We start from the raw sequence: 22,205 nt of genomic DNA on the forward strand, positions 1-22,205 counted from the left end.
TCAAAATGAAAATGTCCTGAAGGCTTGAAGTTTTCATTTGTTTTAAGAACGTCACTGTAGAATCCCCATACAATAACGTTCATAAAGTTGGCTTCAAATTCGGATTCGGATTCCAGCACCACATTCGTGGAAAAAATGACAAAAACGGACCCCTCAGAATCGATTTAAATTAACAGGGTAGATAGAGCAGGACATGCTTATTATGAAAATAAATCACCTAGGCTTGGCACCCCCTAAGAACTGAGGAATCTTAGGTCAAAGTTCAAGGTCATTCTCGGCGGACCCTTTGGATTCTCGTAAAAATTGGTACAACTATAGTCCATGAAGAGCTGATTTCAAAAATATCAGTTTCTTACTTTGGCAAGCAGCACGAACTGATATATAGTAGGTCAAAGGTCAGAATCAAGGTCACGTATGTGTAATACAGGAAGTGGAAGTGACCACGTGGCCAGGTGAGAAAGGAGGACCCCTTAGATTTCAATAGTTTTTTGCTCAATGATGCAACCAATGTTGGAGATGCTACTGCTGGTTTTTCTTGTTTTGGCAAGGTCAAACTACGGAGAAATGACGGGTCAAAGGTCAAGGTCATTTTTAGCGGACCCTTTCGATTCACATATAACTTTGTTTGCCAATAAAGTTTTTAATGCTGGTTATTATTCTGCGTATTGTTAGGTTTGGCAGGTCTTAAATTATTTTAAAATATTTAAATAATTTAACATTTAATTCACCTATCCCAACATGGCTACCGTGCGAGCACCTATCAAAACCTTGATGAAAATAACAAACCGAAAGTCGGAGAAACGCGATTTGACCTTGGACGTGCTCCGTGTCAGTGCACTGGCCTAAGGCGTGCTGAAGAACTTGATTTGGTAGGTACAGTGTGTTTTGGTGTGGGTTATTGTAATTCTAATCTATTGCACGTTGCCTGATTTATGACACAACTTACAAAATTGAAATTGCAGTCGTAAGTAGTGTCATTGTCGCAAGTTGACCTTGCCTTGGGGAAGAGGTCACAGGTCATTCGGGTCATTGTCTCGAAATTTACGTGGTACGTGTAAAATTGTTTGAACTTGAGATCCTGAAAATTGTGTTGCAATCCGTTGATGCTAATGCAAGTTATAGAGCTTGAACTGACAGGTTGTCTATGAAGCCTCCATCCATGCCAGCGAGAGTGTTGAAAATGGTGCATAATATGTTTCCAAAAACGTGTCCCAGATGACCCCCATGACATCCAATGACTTCTGTGATGACCCCAAGTTGACCTATTTGACCTGACCTGTCCCAGATGACCTCTGTGACCTCCAGTAAAGCTCTGATAACTCCAAGCTGACCTCTGTGACCTGGCATGTCCCATATGACCTCTGGACTGTACCGTAAACCAGTCCAATTGAGCTCTCTGATAACCCGAAGTTAACCTCTGTGACCTGACATGTCCCATATGACCTCTGTGACCTCTAAGTGACCTCTCTCATGACCCCAAGCTGAACTGTGTGACCTGACGTGTCCCAGATGACCTCCGTGACCTCCAATTGAGCTCTGATAACTCCAAGCTGACCTCTGTGACCTGATATGTGCCAGATGACCTGTAATTGAGCTCACTGACGACCCTAAGTTGACCTTTGTGACCTGACGTGTCCCATATGACCTCTGCGATCTCTAAGTGACCTCTCTGTTGACCTTAAGCTGACCTCTGTGACCTGACGTGCCCCAGATGACCTTCGTGACCTCCAATTGAGCTCTGATGACTCCAAGCTGACCTCTGTGACCTGATATGTCCCAGATGACCTCCAATTGAGCTCACTGATGACCCCGAGTTGACCTCTGTGACCTGACGTGTCCCATATGACCTCTGCGACCTCTGAGTGACCTCTCTGATGACCCCAAGTTGACCTCTGTGACTTGACGTGTCCCATATGACCTCTGTGACCTCAAGTGACCTCTCTGATGACTCCAAGCTGATCTCTGTGACTTGAGATGTCCCAGATGACCTCCAATTGAGCTCTGTGATGACCCAAGTTGACCTCTGTGACTTGACATGTCCCAGATGACCTCCGTAACCTCCAATTGTGCTCTTTGATGACCCCAAGCTGACCTCTGTGACCTGATGTATCCCAAATGACTTCTGTGACCTCTAAATGATCTCTCTGATGACCCCAAGCTGACCTGTGTGACCTGACGTGTCCAAGATGACCTCCGTGACCTCCAATTGAGCTCTGATGACTCCAAGCTGACCTCTGTGACCTGATATGTCCCAGATGACCTCTAATTGAGCTCACTGATGACCCCAAGTTGACCTCTGTGGCCGGACGTGTCCCATATGCCCTCTGCAGCCTCTAAATGACCTCTCTGTTGACCTTAAGCTGACCTCTGTGACCTGACGTGTCCCAGATGAACTCCGTGGCCTCCAATTGAGCTCTGATTACTCCAAGCTGACCTCTGTGACCTGATATGTCCTAGATGACCTCCAATTGAGCTCACTGATGACCCCAAGTTGATCTCTGTGACCTGACGTGTCCCATATGACCTCTGCGACCTCTAAGTGACCTCTCCGATGACCCCAAGCTGACCTCTGTGACCTGACGTGTCCCATATGACCTCCACGACCTCTAAGTGACCTCTCTGATGACCCCAAGCTGACCTTTGTGACCTGACGTGTCCAAGATGACCCCCATGACCTTCAATCGAGCTCTGTGTTGACCTTAAGTTGACCTTTTTGACCTGACGTGTCCCAGATGACCTCCATGACCTCCAGTTTAGCTCTGATAACTCCAAGCTGACCTCTGTGACCTGATATGTCCCAGATGACCTGTAATTGAGCTCACTGATGACCCTAAGTTGACCTCTGTGACCTGACGTGTCCCATATGACCTCTGCGATCTCTAAGTGACCTTCTGTTGACCTTAAGCTGACCTCTGTGACCTGACGTGTCCCAGATGACCTTCGTGACCTCCAATTGAGCTCTGATGACTCCAAGCTGACCTCTGTGACCTGATATGTCCCAGATGACCTCCAATTGAGCTCACTGATGACCCCAAGTTGACCTCTGTGACCTGACGTGTCCCATATGACCTCTGCGACCTCTAAGTGACCTCTCTGATGACCTCAAGTTGACCTCTGTGACTTGACGTGTCCCATATGACCTCTGTGACCTCAAGTGACCTCTCTGATGACTCCAAGCTGATCTCTGTGACTTGAGATGTCCCAGATGACCTCCAGTTGAGCTCTGTGACGACCCAAGTTGACCTCTGTGACTTGACATGTCCCAGATGACCTCCGTAACCTCCAATTGTGCTCTATGATGACCCCAAGCTGACCTCTGTGACCTGACGTATTCCAAATGACCTATGTGACCTCTAAATGATCTCTCTGATGACCCCAAGCTGACCTGTGTGACCTGACGTGTCCAAGATGACCTCTGCGACCTCTAAATGACCTCTCTGTTGACCTTAAGCTGACCTCTGTGACCTGACGTGTCCCAGATGAACTCCGTGACCTCCAATTGAGCTCTGATTACTCCAAGCTGACCTCTGTGACCTGATATGTCCTAGATGACCTCCAATTGAGCTCACTGATGACCCCAAGTTGATCTCTGTGACTTGACGTGTCCCATATGACCTCTGCGACCTCTAAGTGACCTCTCCGATGACCCCAAGCTGACCTCTGTGACCTGACGTGTCCCATATGACCTCCACGACCTCTAAGTGACCTCTCTGATGACCCCAAGCTGACCTTTGTGACCTGACGTGTCCAAGATGACCCACATGACCTTCAATCGAGCTCTGTGTTGACCCCAAGTTGACCTTTTTGACCTGACGTGTCCCAGATGACCTCCATGACCTCCAGTTTAGCTCTGATAACTCCAAGCTGACCTCTGTGACCTGACGTGTCCCATATGACCTCTGTGACGTCTAAGTGACTTCTCTGATGACCCCAAGCTGACCTCTTCGACCTGACGTGTCCCAGATGACCCCCATGACCCTCAATTGAACTCTGTGTTGACCCCAAGTTGACCTCTGTGACTTGACGTGTCCCATATGACCTCTATGACCTCAAGTGACCTCTCTGATGATTCCAAGCTAATCTCTGTGACCTGACATGTCCCAATAGGTAACCCCAAATTAACCTCTGTGACCTGACATGTCCCATATGACCTCTGTGACATTTAAGTGACCTCTCTCATGACCCCAAGCTGACCTGTGTGACCTGAGGTGTCCCAGATGACCTCTGTGACTTCCAATTGAGCTCTGATGACTCCAAGCTGACCTCTGTGACCTGATATGTCCCAGATGACCTCCAATTGAGCTCTCTGCTAACCGCAAGTTGACTTCTGTGACCGGACGTGTCCCATATGACCTCTGTGACCTCTAAGTGATTTCTCTGATGACCCCAAGCTGACCTCTGTGACCTGACGTGTCCCAGATGACCCCCATGACCTTCAATCGAGCTCTGTGATGACCCAAGTTGACCTCTGTGACTTGACGTGTCCGAGATGACCTCCGTAACCTCCAATTGAGCTCTTTGATGATCCTAAGCTGATTTCTGTGACCTGACGTGTCCCAGATGACCCTCAATTGAGCTCTATGATGACCCCAAGTTGACCTCTGTGACTTGACGTGTCCCATATGACCTCGGTGACCTCAAGTGACCTCTCTGATGACTCCAAGCTGATCTCTGTGACCTGACATGTGCCAGAGGACCTCCAATTGAGCTCTCTGATAACCCCAAGTTGACCTCTGTGACCTGACATGTCCCATATGACCTATGTGACCTCTAAGTGACCTCTCTCATGACCCCAAGCTGACCTGTGTGACCTGACGTGTCCCAGATGACCTCCGTGACCTCCAATTGAGCTCTGGTGACTCCAGGCTGACCTCTGTGACCTGATATGTCCCAGATGACCTCCAATTGAGCTCACTGATGACCCCAAGTTGACCTCTGCGACCTGACGTGTCCCATATGACCTCTGCGACCTCTACGTGACCTCTCTGATGACCCCAAGCTGACCTCTGTGACCTGACGTGTCCAAGATGACCCCCATGACCTTCAATCGAGCTCTATGATGACCCAAGTTGACCTCTGTGACTACTTGTCCGAGATGACCTCCGTAACCTCCAATTGAGCTCTTTGATGATCTTAAGCTGACCTCTGTGACCTGACATGTCCCAGATGACCTCCAATTGAGCTCTCTGATGACCCCAAGTTGACCTATGTGACCTGACATGTCCCACATGACCTCTGTGACCTCTAAGTGACCTCTCTCATGACCCCAAGCTGACCTGTGTGACCTGACGTGTCCCAGATGACCTCCGGGACCTCCAATTGAGCTCTGATGACTCCAAGCTGACCTCTGTGACCTGATATGTCCTAGATGACCTCCAATTGAGCTCACTGATGACCCCAAGTTGATCTCTGTGAACTGACGTGTCCCATATGACCTCTGCGACCTCTAACTGACCTCTCCGATGACCCCAAGCTGACCTCTGTGACCTGACGTGTCCCATATGACCTCCACGACCTCTAAGTGACCTCTCTGATGACTGCAAGCTGACCTCTGTGACCTGACGTGTCCAAGATGACCCCCATGATCTCCAACAGAGCTCTGTGATGACCTTAAGTTGATCTATGTTACCTGACGTGTCCCAGATGACCTCCGTAACCTCCAATCGTTCCCTTTCGAACAGCCAGGACTCCCACGACCACGACCATGGCTCCAACTGGTGGTGGTGGACGACCCCCTCTTGCTGAAAACACGCCTTCTGTCTCCAGCCTGGCACCGGTAAGACATTTCAGTAACACTGAATCATGAATAGGTTCTGAATAGCTTATGCGTATGCCTCCTTGATGTACCACATAGCTGCATTTGATCTATGAATAATCAGCAGATGATTCAGGCTGTCATCTGTAACTTTTTTGGGTTAAGTGGTTATTTTGGTCTCAGACATACCCATCGTTCTATGCAACTACACTTCTACTTTGAAAAATGGAAAAATTGTTGTTTTATAATAGTTATATAATCAAAAAAGTAAGAGTTGTTTGAGCCTTTACCTTTTGACTGCTCGTTGTCATGTGTGGATATGATTGACCCCTTTGTGCCCTCACTTCAACACTGTAAATGTTTTGTCCCTTTCGAACAGCCAGGACTGAGCTCACCTTTTGCATTTTTACTACTTGAATCATGTTTTCTTTTCACCTGTAGGGCATTTTGGAGGCATCCAGAGGAGGGCATTCGCCAGCGAAAAATATCTTCTGGCTATCTTCACTTTTACACCTGGAGGGAAAGCCAAAGAACCAAAAACAGCGTTTGGCAGCTGCAGCAAGGGCGAGTGCTCTCCGACGAAGTTTCATCAGAGGCGGGACTTTCCAAAGGTATGTTTTCAATACCTATGCAGTTTATGTTTTCCGTTGCTTGTTTTATGTATTGCCTACTTCAGTTTAAACGATTTTTTAACAGAAGTTTGTTTTAAAGCGAAGTTATGAAACGACGTTAATATTAACGTCGCTACAAACGTCCTTTTATGTTTTTTTTTTAATGTCTTCCTTTTCCTGGTTCCTAGGCAAGTGATGAAGCTCTTCGCGCCTGAGCCTTCGTCCAACCTACCAGCCATATCCACCAATCCAACCACTCCGATCCCGAGGTTCTGTGTTCTGCCGACCGGACTGGTTGTGGCGGAACCAGGCATAGAACTAGACTTTGCGCCGGAGTTTTGTCAGAAGCTGCGCCCGGAGCCGTGCCCGGAGTCGTGCCCGGAGTCGCGCATGGAACCGAGACCGGATCTGCACCCGGAGCCGCGCATGGAACCGAGACCGGAGCCGCGCCCGGAGCCGCGCATGGAGATGGGACCGAATCCGGAGCCGTGCTCGGAGTCGGAACCGAGACTGGAGACGCGCCCGGAGCTGCGCCCGGAGACACGTCCGGAGACGCGCCCGGAGCCGCCCGAGGAGCTACGCATGGAGCTGGGACCGGATCCCGAGCCGTGTTCGGAGCCGGAACCGAGACTGGAGACGCGCCCGGAGCCGCGTCCGGAGCCGCGCCCGGAGTCGCGCACGGAGCCGCGCCCGAAGTCGCGCACGGAGCCGCGCCCGGAGTCGCGCACGGAGCCGCCCGAGGAGCTACGCATGGAGCTGGGACCGGATCCCGAGCCGTGTTCGGAGCCGGAACCGAGACTGGAGACGCGCCCGGAGCCGCGTCCGGAACCGCGCCCGGAGTTGCGCACGGAGCCGCGCCCGGAGTCGCGCACGGAGCCGCGCCCGGAGTCGCGTCCGGAGCCGCCCGAGGAGCTACGCATGGAGCTGGGACCGGATCCCGAGCCGTGTTCGGAGCCGGAACCGAGACTGGAGACGCGCCCGGAGCCGCGTCCGGAGCCGGAGCCGCGACTGAAGACGCTACAGGAGACGCCGATTGAGACGGAGACGTCGGCATTCGAATTTTCGCTCACAGAGGAAGAAGTGCCACAAGTCTTTTCCGGACACTCACTGAAGAAGGGATGGACGACTATGTTTGCCGCAGCATTTATTCGGTCCACGCCTGGGCCGAAATGCGTGCTGGCAATTCGCAGACGGCACCTCAAGAAAGATGGGTCCCGGAAGAACAAAACGCCGTTCCTCACGACTTTCGCTACCTGTCGATTCCCCGGCTGCCATCGGTACCGTTTCGTGGTCCGCCACCCGCCGGCGCCGGGGAGCCAAACCACCATCCACTGCCAGGTGTTCGGGTCTGCCAGCGCGGCTCATCAGAAATATTTTGCACACCGCCACCTGAGCGGAGAGCGCCGCCATGCCACCGCCGCTCTCGTCGACCAACAGGGAGCCTATCTCATAAGGCAAAAGATGTTGCAGCAGACACCCGATGCGCACCTGCTCGACGGAAATGTGACACAAGCACCGCCGGCTGCAGTTCTGCGCCAAGCTGCCTACGAGCGCCGCGCGACCGAGCGCTATTCTGCCGACTGGTCAGAGGACGTGGCCTCGACAATGGACGTGTCTCGATCCGAGGACGGGACAAGCAAGATCCTGAAGGGCGGCGTCCAGCTAATCGGCAAAGTGCCGCTGGTGGTACACTTGTACCGAGAACACTTCCTAAGGAAGTACCACCGAGCACCGACACCGCTCCACCTGGACGCCACCGGCTCCGTGACCCGCCAGGTCGGCGAGAAACAACCATTTCTCTATGCCCTCATCGCCGAGAGCCCCGAGGCAGAGACCAGAAGTTACCCGCTGGCACACCTCCTCGCGGAGAGCCATACTGTTCCCACAGTCGCACACTTCCTCTCCCAGCTGGCGCACGGCTACTGGCTGGTGACGAGAGCGACCCTGGAGCCTCCCCGCATCGTGACCGACTTCAGCTGGGCGCTGATACACGCCGTGGCGGAGGGTCTTATGAAAACGACGACCCTGGCCTACCTCGAGACGTGTTGGAAAGCCGTCAGCAACTCGGACCCGCGACCGGCCTCTCTCATCAGCCTGTGTGGAGCCCACATCTCTCACAGCTTTTCCAGCACGCTTAAGGGCAAGGGAGTCGAGGGAGCCGCAAAAATGGGCTACATGTGGCTGTTCGCCAAGATGCAGCAGGCGTCGTCCCTCCCGGCCCTAGACCAGTGCTTCAGGAAGTTGTGCATCCTGGCGATGTCAACTGAGTGCGTGGACCAGCTGGACCTGTCAGACTTGAACTCGGCGGCGGCGGCAGGGTCTGACGGTGATGCCGACGACGGTGAGATCGAGAAAGATCCCGTTCCCGAAGACGAGCACGCGAAGACTTACCGGGCACGGACGTCATTCGGGCGGTACTTTGAGGATGTCGCCAGACGTGCCCGAGAGGAGGACGTGAAGGCCTCGGTCAAACAAGTCACAAACCCGTACTTCTGTCCGGAGTTGGTGGAGTACCTGCTGCGAGCGGTCATGCCGCTAGCCCCACTGTGGAGCCAGATTCTTACAGACTGTGTGATCAGCAACGCAGCCGTAGAATCACACATGCGGGTCCTGAAAAAGCAGCTCCTGGTGGGACGAACACGTCTTCGGCCTGGCGATTTCGTGCGCCTCCTTATCAAGGACACCGCCTCCAAGATGAAGGACGACTTGGTGCCCACCCGGCCCGTCCCCAAGGGGAAAAAACGCAAAGCTCTCGACGCTCTGACGCACCCGGAGGCTCAGGAAGAAAACTGGGCGAAGCGAGACCACTCGAAGAGACCTACGTGGTACGCACGGGCAAGACCGCCGCAAAGCTGTTTGCCGGCGAATCTGCAGCCGAAGAAAACGCCACCGCTACCTCGACAGTGGCCTACCGGACAAGCGCGGCCAGCCACAGACCAGCTGCAGCGAGCGCGGCCAGCTACAGAGCAGCTGCAGCGAGCGCGGCCAGCCACAGACCAGCTGCAGCGAGCGCGGCCAGCTACAGAGCAGCTGCAGCGAGCGCGGTCAGCCACAGACCAGCTGCAGCGAGCGCGGCCAGCCACCGACCAGCTGCAACGAGCGCGGCCAGCTACAGAGCAGCTTCAGCGAGCGCGGCCAGCCACAGACCAGCTGCAGCGAGCGCGGCCAGCCACAGACCAGCTGCAGCGAGCGCCTCTACCAGGAAAGAAGACACCAGTCTCCAGGAAGTGGCTAACCGACGAGGATCTGGACCTGTTCAGCGAGTCGGTATCCTCTCCGCCGGTGCTGGCGCTGTCCGTGTTCTGGCGTCAGTGCATCGCGGCAGCATGTACACGCTGCACGGCGGTATTCTTCAGGCGGTTCGCCACACTGGACACCTGGCTGCTGCCGCTGAATGTCGGCAACCATTGGGTGTTGTTCGTGGTGAGCTGGCGCCACCAAGTAGTGGTGTTCTGTAACTCGATGGGCTGTTCGCCGGCTCAGAGCGACACCGAGGCGGTGCAGCTCCTCATGGAGGCGGCGGTGCCCCAGCTCAAGTGGGCCAGTTGGCGTCTCGTCGTCCCGGATACGCCGCAACAGGCTGACGGGTGGAGCTGCGGCTACCGAGTGTGCTGGCTGGTACACGCGACCGCGACCGGCAGCACTGCACCGTATTCCGCCGATTTTGAAGACAGCATCCTCATTCGGATACAGGTGTCAATTGATCATGACTTTAACCGAAGTAGTCCATATCGAGTCCCCACTCGTTCGTGTTACTCAAATATTCACCCATACACCCAATTCCGTACATCATAACGCACTTGTGTTGCATCAAAAGGCTTAACTAAAACTCTTGCTTTTAATCAGGGTATTTCCGTTTCCATGATCGGCTTATTGAATTCTGATTTTTATGCAGCTGTTGTTTTTTATTTTAATGGGCGTCGTTTGTATTAACAGAACAGTTAAAAGCAAACAGACACGTTCCCATAATTTGATGCTGTTTGGCCTTAACCGCTAGTTCATTTGTGTGTGTGTGTGTTCTCTGAACTGTTTTATTTTTTTTGTTACAGAAGGCGACAAAGCGGCCTGTAGCGCCGTTGCCTCTGTGCCGGTGCATGGAGATGGCCGAGCCTGCCTCTGGGCCGCCGGCAGTGCTGAGACTGCAGAGGGTGCCAACGCCGGCCAACCTATACCTGGCTGCTCTCCGCTAATACGGTATGACTGAATTTGAATTTTAATAATAAAAGTAGTCATAGTACTTACGACTTACTGAATATGACCGGTGCATATCAAAATCATCTTCAATGGCGGACGCGCGCGTTGCCATGCTTTGCTTTGTTTGAATGACTGGTTGAATATAACTTACGAAGGATTAATGACTTGACCTGGGAGTATTTCACGGATTTCACAACGTGAGACTATAAGAAGACTTAATGAAATTTGATATCACCATATCACGCTACACATTAGTTGAATAGTCTGCTTGTGGGTTGACTTCAACCTCACTGACGTCAATATCATCGAAAAGGGCGAACGGGAGGTGGGGGAAGCCTGGTATGCCCACGATGATGCATCGTCATTTCTCTCACCTTTTGTGCAGAAATTATTTGAGGGTTTGCACGAACAAGCTACGGATGACGAAAGTGATTGACGATATTAAATATTGTTGACAGTGACGGTCTTCTGCTGTGGACAGATGTCGCGGATTTTATGCCTGGCCTGGCCGACTCGCCCAGCTACGGCGGCACGCTGTCTCTTTGCGGCCCGCTGCGGCGGCTGCTGCGCGCCGCGGACGATGCGCGCGCGGCTGCGGCGGCTGGCCGCCCGGTGGCTGCCGTTTGAACCTACGTGCGTGCGCCGACTGGACAGGAGCTGGGACCGGCGGCTCACCACTCTGCACATGGCCGAACTGTGCACTGCCACCGACCGAGGGCTTGGTAACATATTGTTTCTGGAATGTTCACGGGTTCCACCCCTGCTCAAAGACTTAATAAGTGCGCCGAAACTCGTCAGCATCTTGGGAACTACACCGGAGTGCACCTGCTGCGGCTGCTGCTCGGACCGCCGTGCACTCTGAACGTCCGTAACCTGGTGTGGCACGGCTTTCTGGTGCTGGGGCTCGCTACGCGCCCTCTGCGGGGACGCCGTGCTCTGTCAGCTCTGCGACCTGCTCGTGTGGCCGGCCGGGCCGCGGCTGCGCGACCGGCTGGCGCACGGCGAGGTGGAGCCGGCGCGACTGCCGGCGCCGCTGGCGCACCAGCTGCTCTGGCTGGTCGGTCAGCTGCTGGTCACCACCGCTGACTGGGCGGAGCGGCAGCCGGCGCCGGCCGGCGGCACAGCGCAGCACTCTGGGGACGGGGCCGAGCAGCTCTAGACTAGCAGCGGCTCGTGGTTAACTGGTCCGACCTGGAGCCAGCCGGCCATCAGAGAGCTGGAGGCAGCTGATGATTGTGAAATGAGTGAGTTGGACAGCTGTGCCACGCTGTCAGACTCCCGTCGACTGCGACGAGTGTGGGACTCGCACGGGCTGTGTCACTGACCAAAATACTCTTTTTATGTGTGGTGACCGGTCAGACTATTTGACACAGACTAGCCAGGGTGTGTCACGAACTTCTGACAGTGAACGCCAGTCAGTGCTTAGATGTGGGGACGCGTCCATCGAATCGAGCGACGCTGATGCACCGTGTGACAGTGTGCGTTTTCCGGGCGAGTTCGTTGCGCTGTGTGCCGGTCGTGCGCGGGACTGGTACCACCCGTCGTTCCACCAGTTCTCAGTGCTGCAGCGCGCCGTGCGCGATCTCAGTGCCGCCGCCGAGGAGACTGTGCGCCGCGAGGTGCCGCCCGAGGACCGGCCGGCGCTGACCCGGCTGGAGCCGCTGGCTGACGGCGCGCTGTCGCTGCGTCCGCCGACCCTGCGCCGGCCGCGCCGGGAGGCCGAGCTGCAGCAGCTGGTGGTGGCCCTGGACGGCGCCTGCCCCCTGGTGGCGGGTGGCAGCTGCGGGAGCCACGTGACGCCGTCTGCGCTCTCGGCAGCGCGCCATCTGGGGCCGCATGCAGACCGCGTTGCCAGAGCTGCGTCGTCTGACGTCGGGTCTGCTGCGACTGGTGACGCGCCAGAGGACGCGCTGGTCACCGCCGCGAGCCCGGATCGAGACGGACACGGAGACAGTTCCGAACGGAGCCTCCCTCACCAGGTGGGTCCTGCGGCGCCAATACTCGTCCGCAGGTGGGGCGAGATGGATAGGTATCTGAGCACTTGGGAGGGCAGTTGTCGGGTGATGACCCACGAGGTCACGCAAAGTAAGGGGAAGTAACATGAGTATGGAAGTGAAACCGCTTTATTGCGATGACCTCATGTGACCTCACCTAACTTTCGTGTGACCTCTCCGACCGTAGGACAATGCGTGATCTTGTTTTGTTTGTTTTGTTTGCTCGGTTTTATTGAATGTTTTCACATGTGTAGACATCATACACTACAGTCTGGGATCGGTGCAAAAGCCTTTCAGCTTATTTCATGGCACATCTCCCTCACACATACTAGCTCATCCACACGTCATTCACGACAAGAAAAAAAACTTGTTTGACTTTGTGGGGCGTCGCCAGACTTATTATAAGCTCATCTGACCTCTACTGATTCCTTGTGATCTCATATGACCTCTAGAGACTTCGCATGACCACGTGAGCTTTCCTCAACCTTTTATCTCGCTGAGCTTTGAGTGGCTTCTCCCACCCTCGCCTGACTTCCTGTGACCTCGTAGGACCCGTCGTCTTCGTGTGACTTCTTGTGACATTCGTTTGTTTTCCTGTGACCTATACCGACTTTTGTGACTTCGCCTAGCTGTAACCTCGCTCCTGTCAGCTTGTCAGCTCCCGTAAGCTCATTGCAGCTCCCGTAAGCTCCTGTTTTGCTCCTGTCAACTTCCGTGGACCTCTTGCAGCTCCCGTAAGTTCCTTTTAGCTCCTGGCAGCTCATGACAGCTCATGACAGCTGCCGTAGGCTCCTGGCAGCTCCTGTCAGCTCCCGTAAGTTGTATATCTGATCCCACCCTGACCATATTCCTGCCCTCACTTTCTTTGACCGTCCATTGTTCGTCGGTCGCCAGGAGAGCTTGACGCTGCTGCGAGCACTACCGGGCTACTAGCGGTACGTCACGTGCTGCTGGTTTTCTAGAGACGGATGTTTGCTGATATTAGGCTGTTAAGACTGAGCTGTGATGCTGTGGCCGGTGGAAGTGCCGGCGCCGTGGACCCGACGCCCAGCGCTCCGCTTCGCGCTGCTACCACACAGGTAGGGTTCGGCACACCGACTCCCGATGGCTACGTGGACAGTGAAAATATTGCAATGTTATGGTACAGGTAGAGTGACCGATCCGTTCTTTGTCAGGTCTCTGAATGGAGCTGCGTTCCGGTGGGCGGCTGGCTGCGCTCTCTCGGTCTGGCCCAGTACGCCGACGCGTTCGTCGCCCGCTCTGTGGATGGCGCCCGGCTTCTGGGGCTCACCGAACAGGCTATGGAAGACGAGCCCGACGTCGGTGAGAGATTCACATTGCTAGCTGAGAAGGTGGATGTGACTTGAATTATTCAGTTCATAGCCTGATTTACTTTGCTTAATCTATTTATATGAATCGCATTGCCACCATTAACCTGACTCCTGACTCGTGATTGTGGTTGCCTCAGTTGTAGGCCTAAGTGCACCGCATTTTGACAGGTCTCGACGTGGCGACCTCGAAGCCAGCGTGTTGGGTCTCGGCTTCCCGCCACTCACCGGCGGACCTTTCCGCTTCGTGGACCGCATCGGTCCCGCACAGCTAGTCAAGGACATGGAGCGCTTCGCCGTCGTCAGTGGCGTCGGCTTCGAGCCGTGCCTGACCGTGCACTACCAGGCCGCTAGCGGCACCAAGTTCTGTTCGGCCGGGCCTCGTGTAATGTCCACATGTGATGACCGAGAGTATACGCATGTGAAGCCGCTCCGCGCGTGTGCCAGCGCTGGGCGTGTTCAGTTTCACAGTTAATATATAACCCTGGTGATCAAGCTACAGTTTTTGAAGAGAAATAGAGTGAGACCATCTTGAAAGCGATCAGACGGTAGCGCCGCCGTTCTTTGGCACGCCTTAGCATGCATCTGTGCGACACTAAAAGTTAAGGCTCAAGTCTTTCAAGGTCAGCAGGGTGAGGGCACCAGGCAAGTGGCCTCGTCTCAGGTGGAGTTCTAATACTCGTTCTAATACTACCAACACACGTATCTAGTCAAGGAGCTGAGTTGGAATCGAGGGGATGGGGGGGGGGGCTGTTCAGCCCCTTCACTGGGGGGTTCACGGTTCAGCCCCTCCCCCATCAGGCGCGAAAATCTAGGAGCCCCAGCGTGGAGTGAGATAGCCTTTTCGACGGCATGTGATGGGGCATCGCATCGAATGACACTGGGCGATTGAAAGATATTTCAACTCGCTTGTCAAGGCAAACATTTATTCACAACGAAAACAGACATAGGCACATGTGGATTGCTAATGGATAATGGATAATGGCAACGGGTAACACCCAGGTCGTGCGCCGTCTGCCGGAGAGCCAGCGGCTGGTGCGTCCCGAGCGGGGTCGCCACAGACGCCGTCCGTCACCCAGACAGCCGGAGACCGGCGGACCGGCCGGGACGCCTAACGACAGACACACCGACCCCTCATGGCTATGTAGCGGGCTACCAGTGAGAGGTCACGGAAAGGTCAGCTCATAATGTGCACGGCGTGACATACAGTGTTGTTAATGTCATCCCGCGGTCGCCGGTCAGTGAAAAATTGGACAATGACATTTCGCCGTCAAGACGAGCTCTACTGTCTACAAGACACAAGTAGTCTACATACTGTCTGCTACCGAAACTACTGTCGAGCTAACAGTAAGAAATTACACAGGTCTAGATGCAATTTTCAGCGATGAACTTCGGTAGTACATCGCTGTGCAATTGCAATCACAAGATATTCTTGTTCATACATATCGTATTATCGGCATGGCACTCGCTCGTTATCACGCTTACGTGGGCATACGGTAGCTCAAGGAAAATATGGATAATCGTAGAGGCCGGTATCAAAGAAATCCAGTGAGCACGAACACGCAGTACACGTGGGTGCTTTCTAGTTTCCTGGACGGTCACGCTTAGTGTAGCTTAGCTCGGCCTTAAAAGATCATCACGGACACCGGGCTACGCGGCATTACATATATACCACCAGCAGACAGGATTTGATCTCCGGCAGACAAGCTTCTATCGGTGCCCCGCGCCGTCTCTCAACAATCGTCCACAGGTAGTCCTGTGCACTGAGACGCTGTCACGACCGCGTCGTATCGCGACTGGAAGCCAGCCCACTGCCCGGTCTCTGCCGCGTCTCCGGCGGTTGGGACCTGTGCCGGGGGCGCCTCCTCCAACAGATTAGTGGCCATGGCCACCTGTAGCAAACCGCGGCAGCGGCGGTCGCCCACGGGTCGCCGTGTCCACCTCCATAGAGATGTGCGCCGGCGCACTGTCGTCGCCGCCGCCGGCATCCTGCGGGAAGGATAAATACATGTCCGGTCAGAGACTGGGGATCAACACTGGTATGTACAAAATTTGCCTATAGGACCCGCGACACCGGCACGTGAAGAGAGAGAGAAAGAGAGAGAGAGAGAGGAGAGAGAGAGATGGGGGTCGTCTGGGACACGTCAGGTCACAAAGGTCAACTTATGGTCATCGCAGAGCTCAATTGGGGCCCTTCTGGGACACGTCAGGTCACAGAGGTCAGCTTGGGGTCATCAGAGAGGTCACTTAGAGGTCGCAGAGGTCATATGGGACACGTCACGTCACAGAGGTCAACTTGGGGTCATCAGTGAGCTCAATTGGAGGTCATCTGGGACATAACAGGTCACAGAGGTCAGCTTGGAGTCATCAGAGCTCAATTGGAGGTCACGGAGGTCATCTGGGACACGTCAGGTCACACAGAACAGCTTGGGGTCATGAGAGAGGTCACTTAGAGGTCACAGAGGTCATATGGGACATGTCAGGTCACAGAGGTCAACTTGGGGTTATCAGACAGCTCAATTGGAGGTCATCTGGGACATATCAGGTTACAGAGGTCAGCTTGGAGTCATCAGAGGTCACGGAGGTCATCTGGGACACGTCAGGTTACAGAGGTCAGCTTAAGGTCATCAAAGAGGTCACTTAGAGGTCGCAGAGGTCATATGGGACACGTCAGGTCACAGAGGTCAATTTGGGGTCATCAGTGAGCTCAATTGGAGGTCATCTGGGACATATCAGGTTACAGAGGTCAGCTTGGAGTTATCAGAGCTCAATTGGAGGTCACGGAGGTCATCTGGGACACGTCAGGTCACAGAGGGCAGCTTAAGGTCATCATAGAGGTCACTTAGAGGTCGCAGAGGTCATATGGGACACGTCACGTCACAGAGGTCAACTTGGGGTCATCAGTGAGCTCAATTGGAGGTCATCTGGGACATATCAGGTCACAGAGGTCAGCTTGGAGTCATCAGAGCTCAGTTGGAGGTCACGGAAGTCATCTTGGACACGTCAAGTCACAGAGGTCAGCTTAGGGTCATCAGACCGGTCACGTAGAGGTCGCAGAGGTCATATGGGACACATCAAGTCACAGAGGTCAACTTGGGGTCATCAGTGAGCTCAATTGGAGGTCATCTGGGACATATCAGGTTACAGAGGTCAGCTTGGAGTCATCAGAGGTCACGGAGGTCATCTGGGACACGTCAGGTTACAGAGGTCAGCTTCAGGTCATCAGAGAGGTCACTTAGAGGTCGCAGAGGTCATATGGGACACGTCAGGTCACAGAGGTTAATTTGGGGTCATCATTGGAGGTCATATGGGACACGTGAGGTCACAGAGGTCAGCTTGGAGTCATCATAGCTCAATTGGAGGTCACGGAGGTCATCTTGGACACGTCAAGTCACAGAGGTCAACTTAGGGTCATCAGACCGGTCACGTAGAGGTCGCAGAGGTCATATGGGACACATCACGTCACAGAGGTCAACTTGGGGTCATCAGTGAGCTCAATTGGAGGTCATCTGGGACATATCAGGTTACAGAGGTCAGCTTGGAGTCATCAGAGGCCACGGAGGTCATCTGGGACACGTCAGGTTACAGAAGTCAGCTTAAGGTCATCAGAGAGGTCACTTAGAGGTCGCAGAGGTCATATGGGACACGTCAGGTCACAGAGGTCAATTTGGGGTCATCAGTGAGCACAATTGGAGGTCATATGGGACACGTGAGGTCACAGAGGTCAGCTTGGAGTCATCAGAGCTCAAGTGGAGGTCACTGAGGTCATCTGGGACACGTCAGGTCACAAAGGTCAGCTTGGGGTCATGAGAGAGGTCACTTAAAGGTCAGAGAGGTCATATGGGACATGTCAGGTAACAGAGGTCAACTTGGGGTTATCAGAGAGCTCAATTGGAGGTCATCTTGGACACGCCAGGTCAGAGGTCAGCTTGGGGTCATCAGAGAGGTCACTTAGAGGTCGCAGAGGTCATATGGGACACGTCAGGTCACAGACGTCAATTTGGGGTCATCAGTGAGCTCAATTGGAGGTCATCTGGGACATATCAGGTTACAGAGGTCAGCTTGGAGTTATCAGAGCTCAATTGGAGGTCACGGAGGTCATCTGGGACACGTCAGGTCACAGAGGTCAACTTAAGGTCATCATAGAGGTCACTTAGAGGTCGCAGAGGTCATATGGGACACGTCACGTCACAGAGGTCAACTTGGGGTCATCAGTGAGCTCAATTGGAGGTCATCTGGGACATATCAGGTCACAGAGGTCAGCTTGGAGTCATCAGAGCTCAGTTGGAGGTCACGGAAGTCATCTTGGACACGTCAAGTCACAGAGGTCAGCTTAGGGTCATCAGACCGGTCACGTAGAGGTCGCAGAGGTCATATGGGACACATCACGTCACAGAGGTCAACTTGGGGTCATCAGTGAGCTCAATTGGAGGTCATCTGGGACATATCAGGTTACAGAGGTCAGCTCGGAGTCATCAGAGGTCACGGAGGTCATCTGGGACACGTCAGGTTACAGAGGTCAGCTTAAGGTCATCAGAGAGGTCACTTAGAGGTCGCAGAGGTCATATGGGACACGTCAGGTCACAGAGGTTAATTTGGGGTCATCAGTGGAGGTCATATGGGACACGTGAGGTCACAGAGGTCAGCTTGGAGTCATCATAGCTCAATTGGAGGTCACGGAGGTCATCTTGGACACGTCAAGTCACAGAGGTCAACTTAGGGTCATCAGACCAGTCACGTTGAGGTCGCAGAGGTCATATGGGACACATCACGTCACAGAGGTCAGCTTGGGGTCATCAGTGAGCTCAATTGGAGGTCATCTGGAACATATCAGGTTACAGAGGTCAGCTTGGAGTCATCAGAGGCCACGGAGGTCATCTGGGACACGTCAGGTTACAGAAGTCAGCTTAAGGTCATCAGAGAGGTCACTTTGAGGTCGCAGAGGTCATATGGGACACGTGAGGTCACAGAGGTCAGCTTGGAGTCATCAGAGCTCAAGTGGAGGTCACTGAGGTCATCTGGGACACGTCAGGTCACAAAGGTCAGCTTGGGGTCATGAGAGAGGTCACTTAAAGGTCAGAGAGGTCAGATGGGACATGTCAGGTAACAGAGGTCAACTTGGGGTTATCAGAGAGCTCAATTGGAGGTCATCTTGGACACACCAGGTCACAGAGGTCAGCTTGGGGTCATCAGAGAGGTCACGTAGAGGTCGCAGAGGTCATATGGGACACGTCACGTCACAGAGGTCAACTTGGGGTCATCAGTGAGCTCAATTGGAGGTCATCTGGGACATAACAGGTCACAGAGGTCAGCTTGGAGTCATCAGAGCTCAATTGGAGGTCACCGAGGTCATCTGGGAGACGTCAGGTCACACAGGTCAGCTTGGGGTCATGAGAGAGGTCACTTAGAGGTCACAGAGGTCATATGGGACATGTCAGGTCACAGAGGTCAACTTGGGGTTATCAGAGAGCTCAATTGGAGGTCATCTGGGACATGTCAGGTCACAGGGGTATGCTTGGAGTCATCAGAGAGGTCACTTGAGGCCACAGAGGTCATATAGGACACATCAAGTCACAGAGGTCAACTTGGGGTCATCACAGAGCTCAATTGAGGGTCATCTGGGACACGTCAGGTCACAGAGGTCAGCTTGTGGTCATCAGAGAGGTCACTTAGAGGTCGCAGAGGTCATATGGGACACGTCACGCCACAGAGGTCAACTTGGGGTCATCATTGAGCTCAATTGGAGGTCATCTGGGACATATCAGGTTACATAGGTCAGCTTGGAGTTATCAGAGCTCAATTGGAGGTCACGGAGGTCATCTGGGACACGTCAGGTCACAGAGGGCAGCTTAAGGTCATCATAGAGGTCACTTAGAGGTCGCAGAGGTCATATGGGACACGTCACGTCACAGAGGTCAACTTGGGGTCATCAGTGAGCTCAATTGGAGGTCATCTGGGACATATCAGGTCACAGAGGTCAGCTTGGAGTCATCAGAGCTCAATTGGAGGTCACGGAGGTCATCTTGGACATGTCAAGTCACAGAGGTCAGCTTAGGGTCATCAGACCGGTCACGTAGAGGTCACAGAGGTCATATAGGACACGTCAAGTCACAGAGGTCAACTTGGGGTCATCAGTGAGCTCAATTGAGGGTCATCTGGAACATGTCAGGTCACAGAGGTCAGCTTAGGATCATCAAAGAGCTCAATTGGAGGTTACGGAGGTCATCTCGGACACATCAAATCACAGAGGTCAACTTGGGTCATCACAGAGCTCGATTGAAGGTCATGGGGGTCATCTGGGACACGTCAGGTCACAGAGGTCAGTTTGGGGTCATCAGAGAAGTCACTTAGAGGTCACAGAGGTCATATGGGACATGTCAGGTCACAGAGGTCAACTTGGGGTTATTAGAGAGCTCAATTGGAGGTCATCTGGAACACCTAAGGTCACAGAGGTCAGATTGGATTGGAGTCATCAGAGTCGAGAGCTCAATTGGAGGTCACTGAGGTCATCTGGGACACATCAGGTAACAGAGGTCAACTTGGGGTCATCACAGAGCTCTGTTGGAGATCATGGGGGTCATCTGGGACACATCAGGTAACAGAGGTCAACTTGGAGTCATCAGAGAGGTCACTTAGAGGTCACAGAGGTCATATTGGACATGTCAGGTCACAGAGGTCAACTTGGGGTTATCAGAGAGCTCAATTGGAGGTCATCTGGGACACCTAAGGTCACAGAGGTCAGATTGGAGTCATCAGAGAGCTCAATTGGAGGTCACTGAGGTCATCTGGGACACATCAGGTAACAGAGGTCAACTTGGGGTCATCACAGAGCTCTGTTGGAGATCATGGGGGTCATCTGGGACACATCAGCTCACAGAGGTCAACGTGGGGTCATCATAGAGGTCATGTAGAGGTTACAGAGGTCATATGGGACACGTCAGGTCACAGATGTCAACTTGGGGTAATCACAGAGCTCAATTGGAGACCACGGAGGCAGCTGAGACACGTCGGTCACAAAGGGCAACTTGGGGGCATGTCAGGTCACAGAGGTCAACTTATGGTCATCACAGAGCTCAAATGGGGGTCTTCTGGGACATGTCAGGTCACAGAGTTCAGCTTGGGGTCATCAGAGAGATCACTTAAAGGTTACAGTCCAGAGGTCATATGGGACATGCCAGGTCACAGAGGACAGCTTGGAGTTATCAGAGCTTTACTGGAGGTCACAGAGGACAGCTTGGAGTTATCAGAGCTTTACTGGAGGTCACAGAGGTCATCTGGGACACGTCAGGTCAAATAGGTCAACTTGGGGTCATCACAGAGGTCATTGGATGTCATGGGGGTCATCTGGGACACGTTTTTGGAATCGGGAGAATTTTTGTGAAATAACATATTATGCACCATTTTCAACACTCTCGCTGGCATGGATGGAGGCTTCATAGACAACCTGTCAGTTCAAGCTCTATAACTTGCATTAGCATCAACGGATTGCAACACAATTTTCAGGATCTCAAGTTCAAACAATTTTACACGTACCACGTAAATTTCGAGACAATGACCCGAATGACCTGTGACCTCTTCCCCAAGGCAAGGTCAACTTGCGACAATGACACTACTTACGACTGCAATTTCAATTTTGTAAGTTGTGTCGTAAATCAGGCAACGTGCAATAGATTAGAATTACAATAACCCACACCAAAACACACTGTACCTACCAAATCAAGTTCTTCAGCACGCCTTAGGCCAGTGCACTGACACGGAGCACGTCCAAGGTCAAATCGCGTTTCTCCGACTTTCGGTTTGTTATTTTCATCAAGGTTTTGATAGGTGCTCGCACGGTAGCCATGTTGGGATAGGTGAATTAAATGTTAAATTATTTAAATATTTTAAAATAATTTAAGACCTGCCAAACTTAACAATACGCAGAATAATAACCAGCATTAAAAACTGTATTGGCAAACAAAGTTATATGTGAATCGAAAGGGTCCGCTAAAAATGACCTTGACCTTTGACCCGTCATTTCTCCTTAGTTTGACCTTGCCAAAACAAGAAAAACCAGCAGTAGCATCTCCAACATTGGTTGCATCATTGAGCAAAAAATTATTGAAATCTAAGGGGTCCTCCTTTCTCACCTGGCCACGTGGTCACTTCCACTTCCTGTATTACACATACGTGACCTTGATTCTGACCTTTGACCTACTATATCAGTTCGTGCTGCTTGCCAAAGTAAGAAACTGATATTTTTGAAATCAGCTCTTCATGGACTATAGTTGTACCAATTTTTACGAGAATCCAAAGGGTCCGCCGAGAATGACCTTGAACTTTG

General features: G+C 53.0%; 1 protein-coding gene and 1 long non-coding RNA gene across 3 annotated transcripts; one reads left to right on the forward strand and one right to left on the reverse strand.

Annotated features, from left to right (window-relative positions):
• The first annotated feature begins 75 nt into the window (after positions 1-75).
• On the forward strand, positions 76-14,377 carry LOC122391061. 2 transcript variants are annotated; one of them, XM_043384599.1, is made up of 7 exons: positions 76-869; positions 5,682-5,776; positions 6,197-6,366; positions 10,416-10,560; positions 11,042-12,539; positions 13,730-13,877; positions 14,054-14,377. In XM_043384599.1, the coding sequence occupies exons 5-7, from the start codon at positions 11,901-11,903 to the stop codon at positions 14,155-14,157; spliced, it is 891 nt and encodes a 296-aa protein (XP_043240534.1). In that variant the 5' UTR covers positions 76-869; positions 5,682-5,776; positions 6,197-6,366; positions 10,416-10,560; positions 11,042-11,900; the 3' UTR covers positions 14,158-14,377. The 2 variants fall into 2 exon arrangements, with proteins under 2 accessions (XP_043240534.1, XP_043240533.1); XM_043384598.1 differs by lacking the exon at positions 76-869 and adding an exon at positions 1,029-1,048.
• A 410-nt stretch (positions 14,378-14,787) lies between these two features.
• LOC122391062 lies at positions 14,788-21,852 on the reverse strand. The gene is made up of 2 exons (XR_006258267.1): positions 21,595-21,852; positions 14,788-15,871 (listed from the first exon to the last, which is right to left on the reverse strand). It is a non-coding gene; the product is annotated as an uncharacterized LOC122391062 (long non-coding RNA).
• Between the last annotated feature and the right edge of the window lie 353 nt (positions 21,853-22,205).

This window comes from Amphibalanus amphitrite, unplaced genomic scaffold (assembly GCF_019059575.1).
Source record: "Amphibalanus amphitrite isolate SeventyFive unplaced genomic scaffold, NRLGWU_Aamphi_draft 000420F_arrow, whole genome shotgun sequence".
Lineage (NCBI taxonomy): Eukaryota > Metazoa > Arthropoda > Thecostraca > Balanomorpha > Balanidae > Amphibalanus > Amphibalanus amphitrite.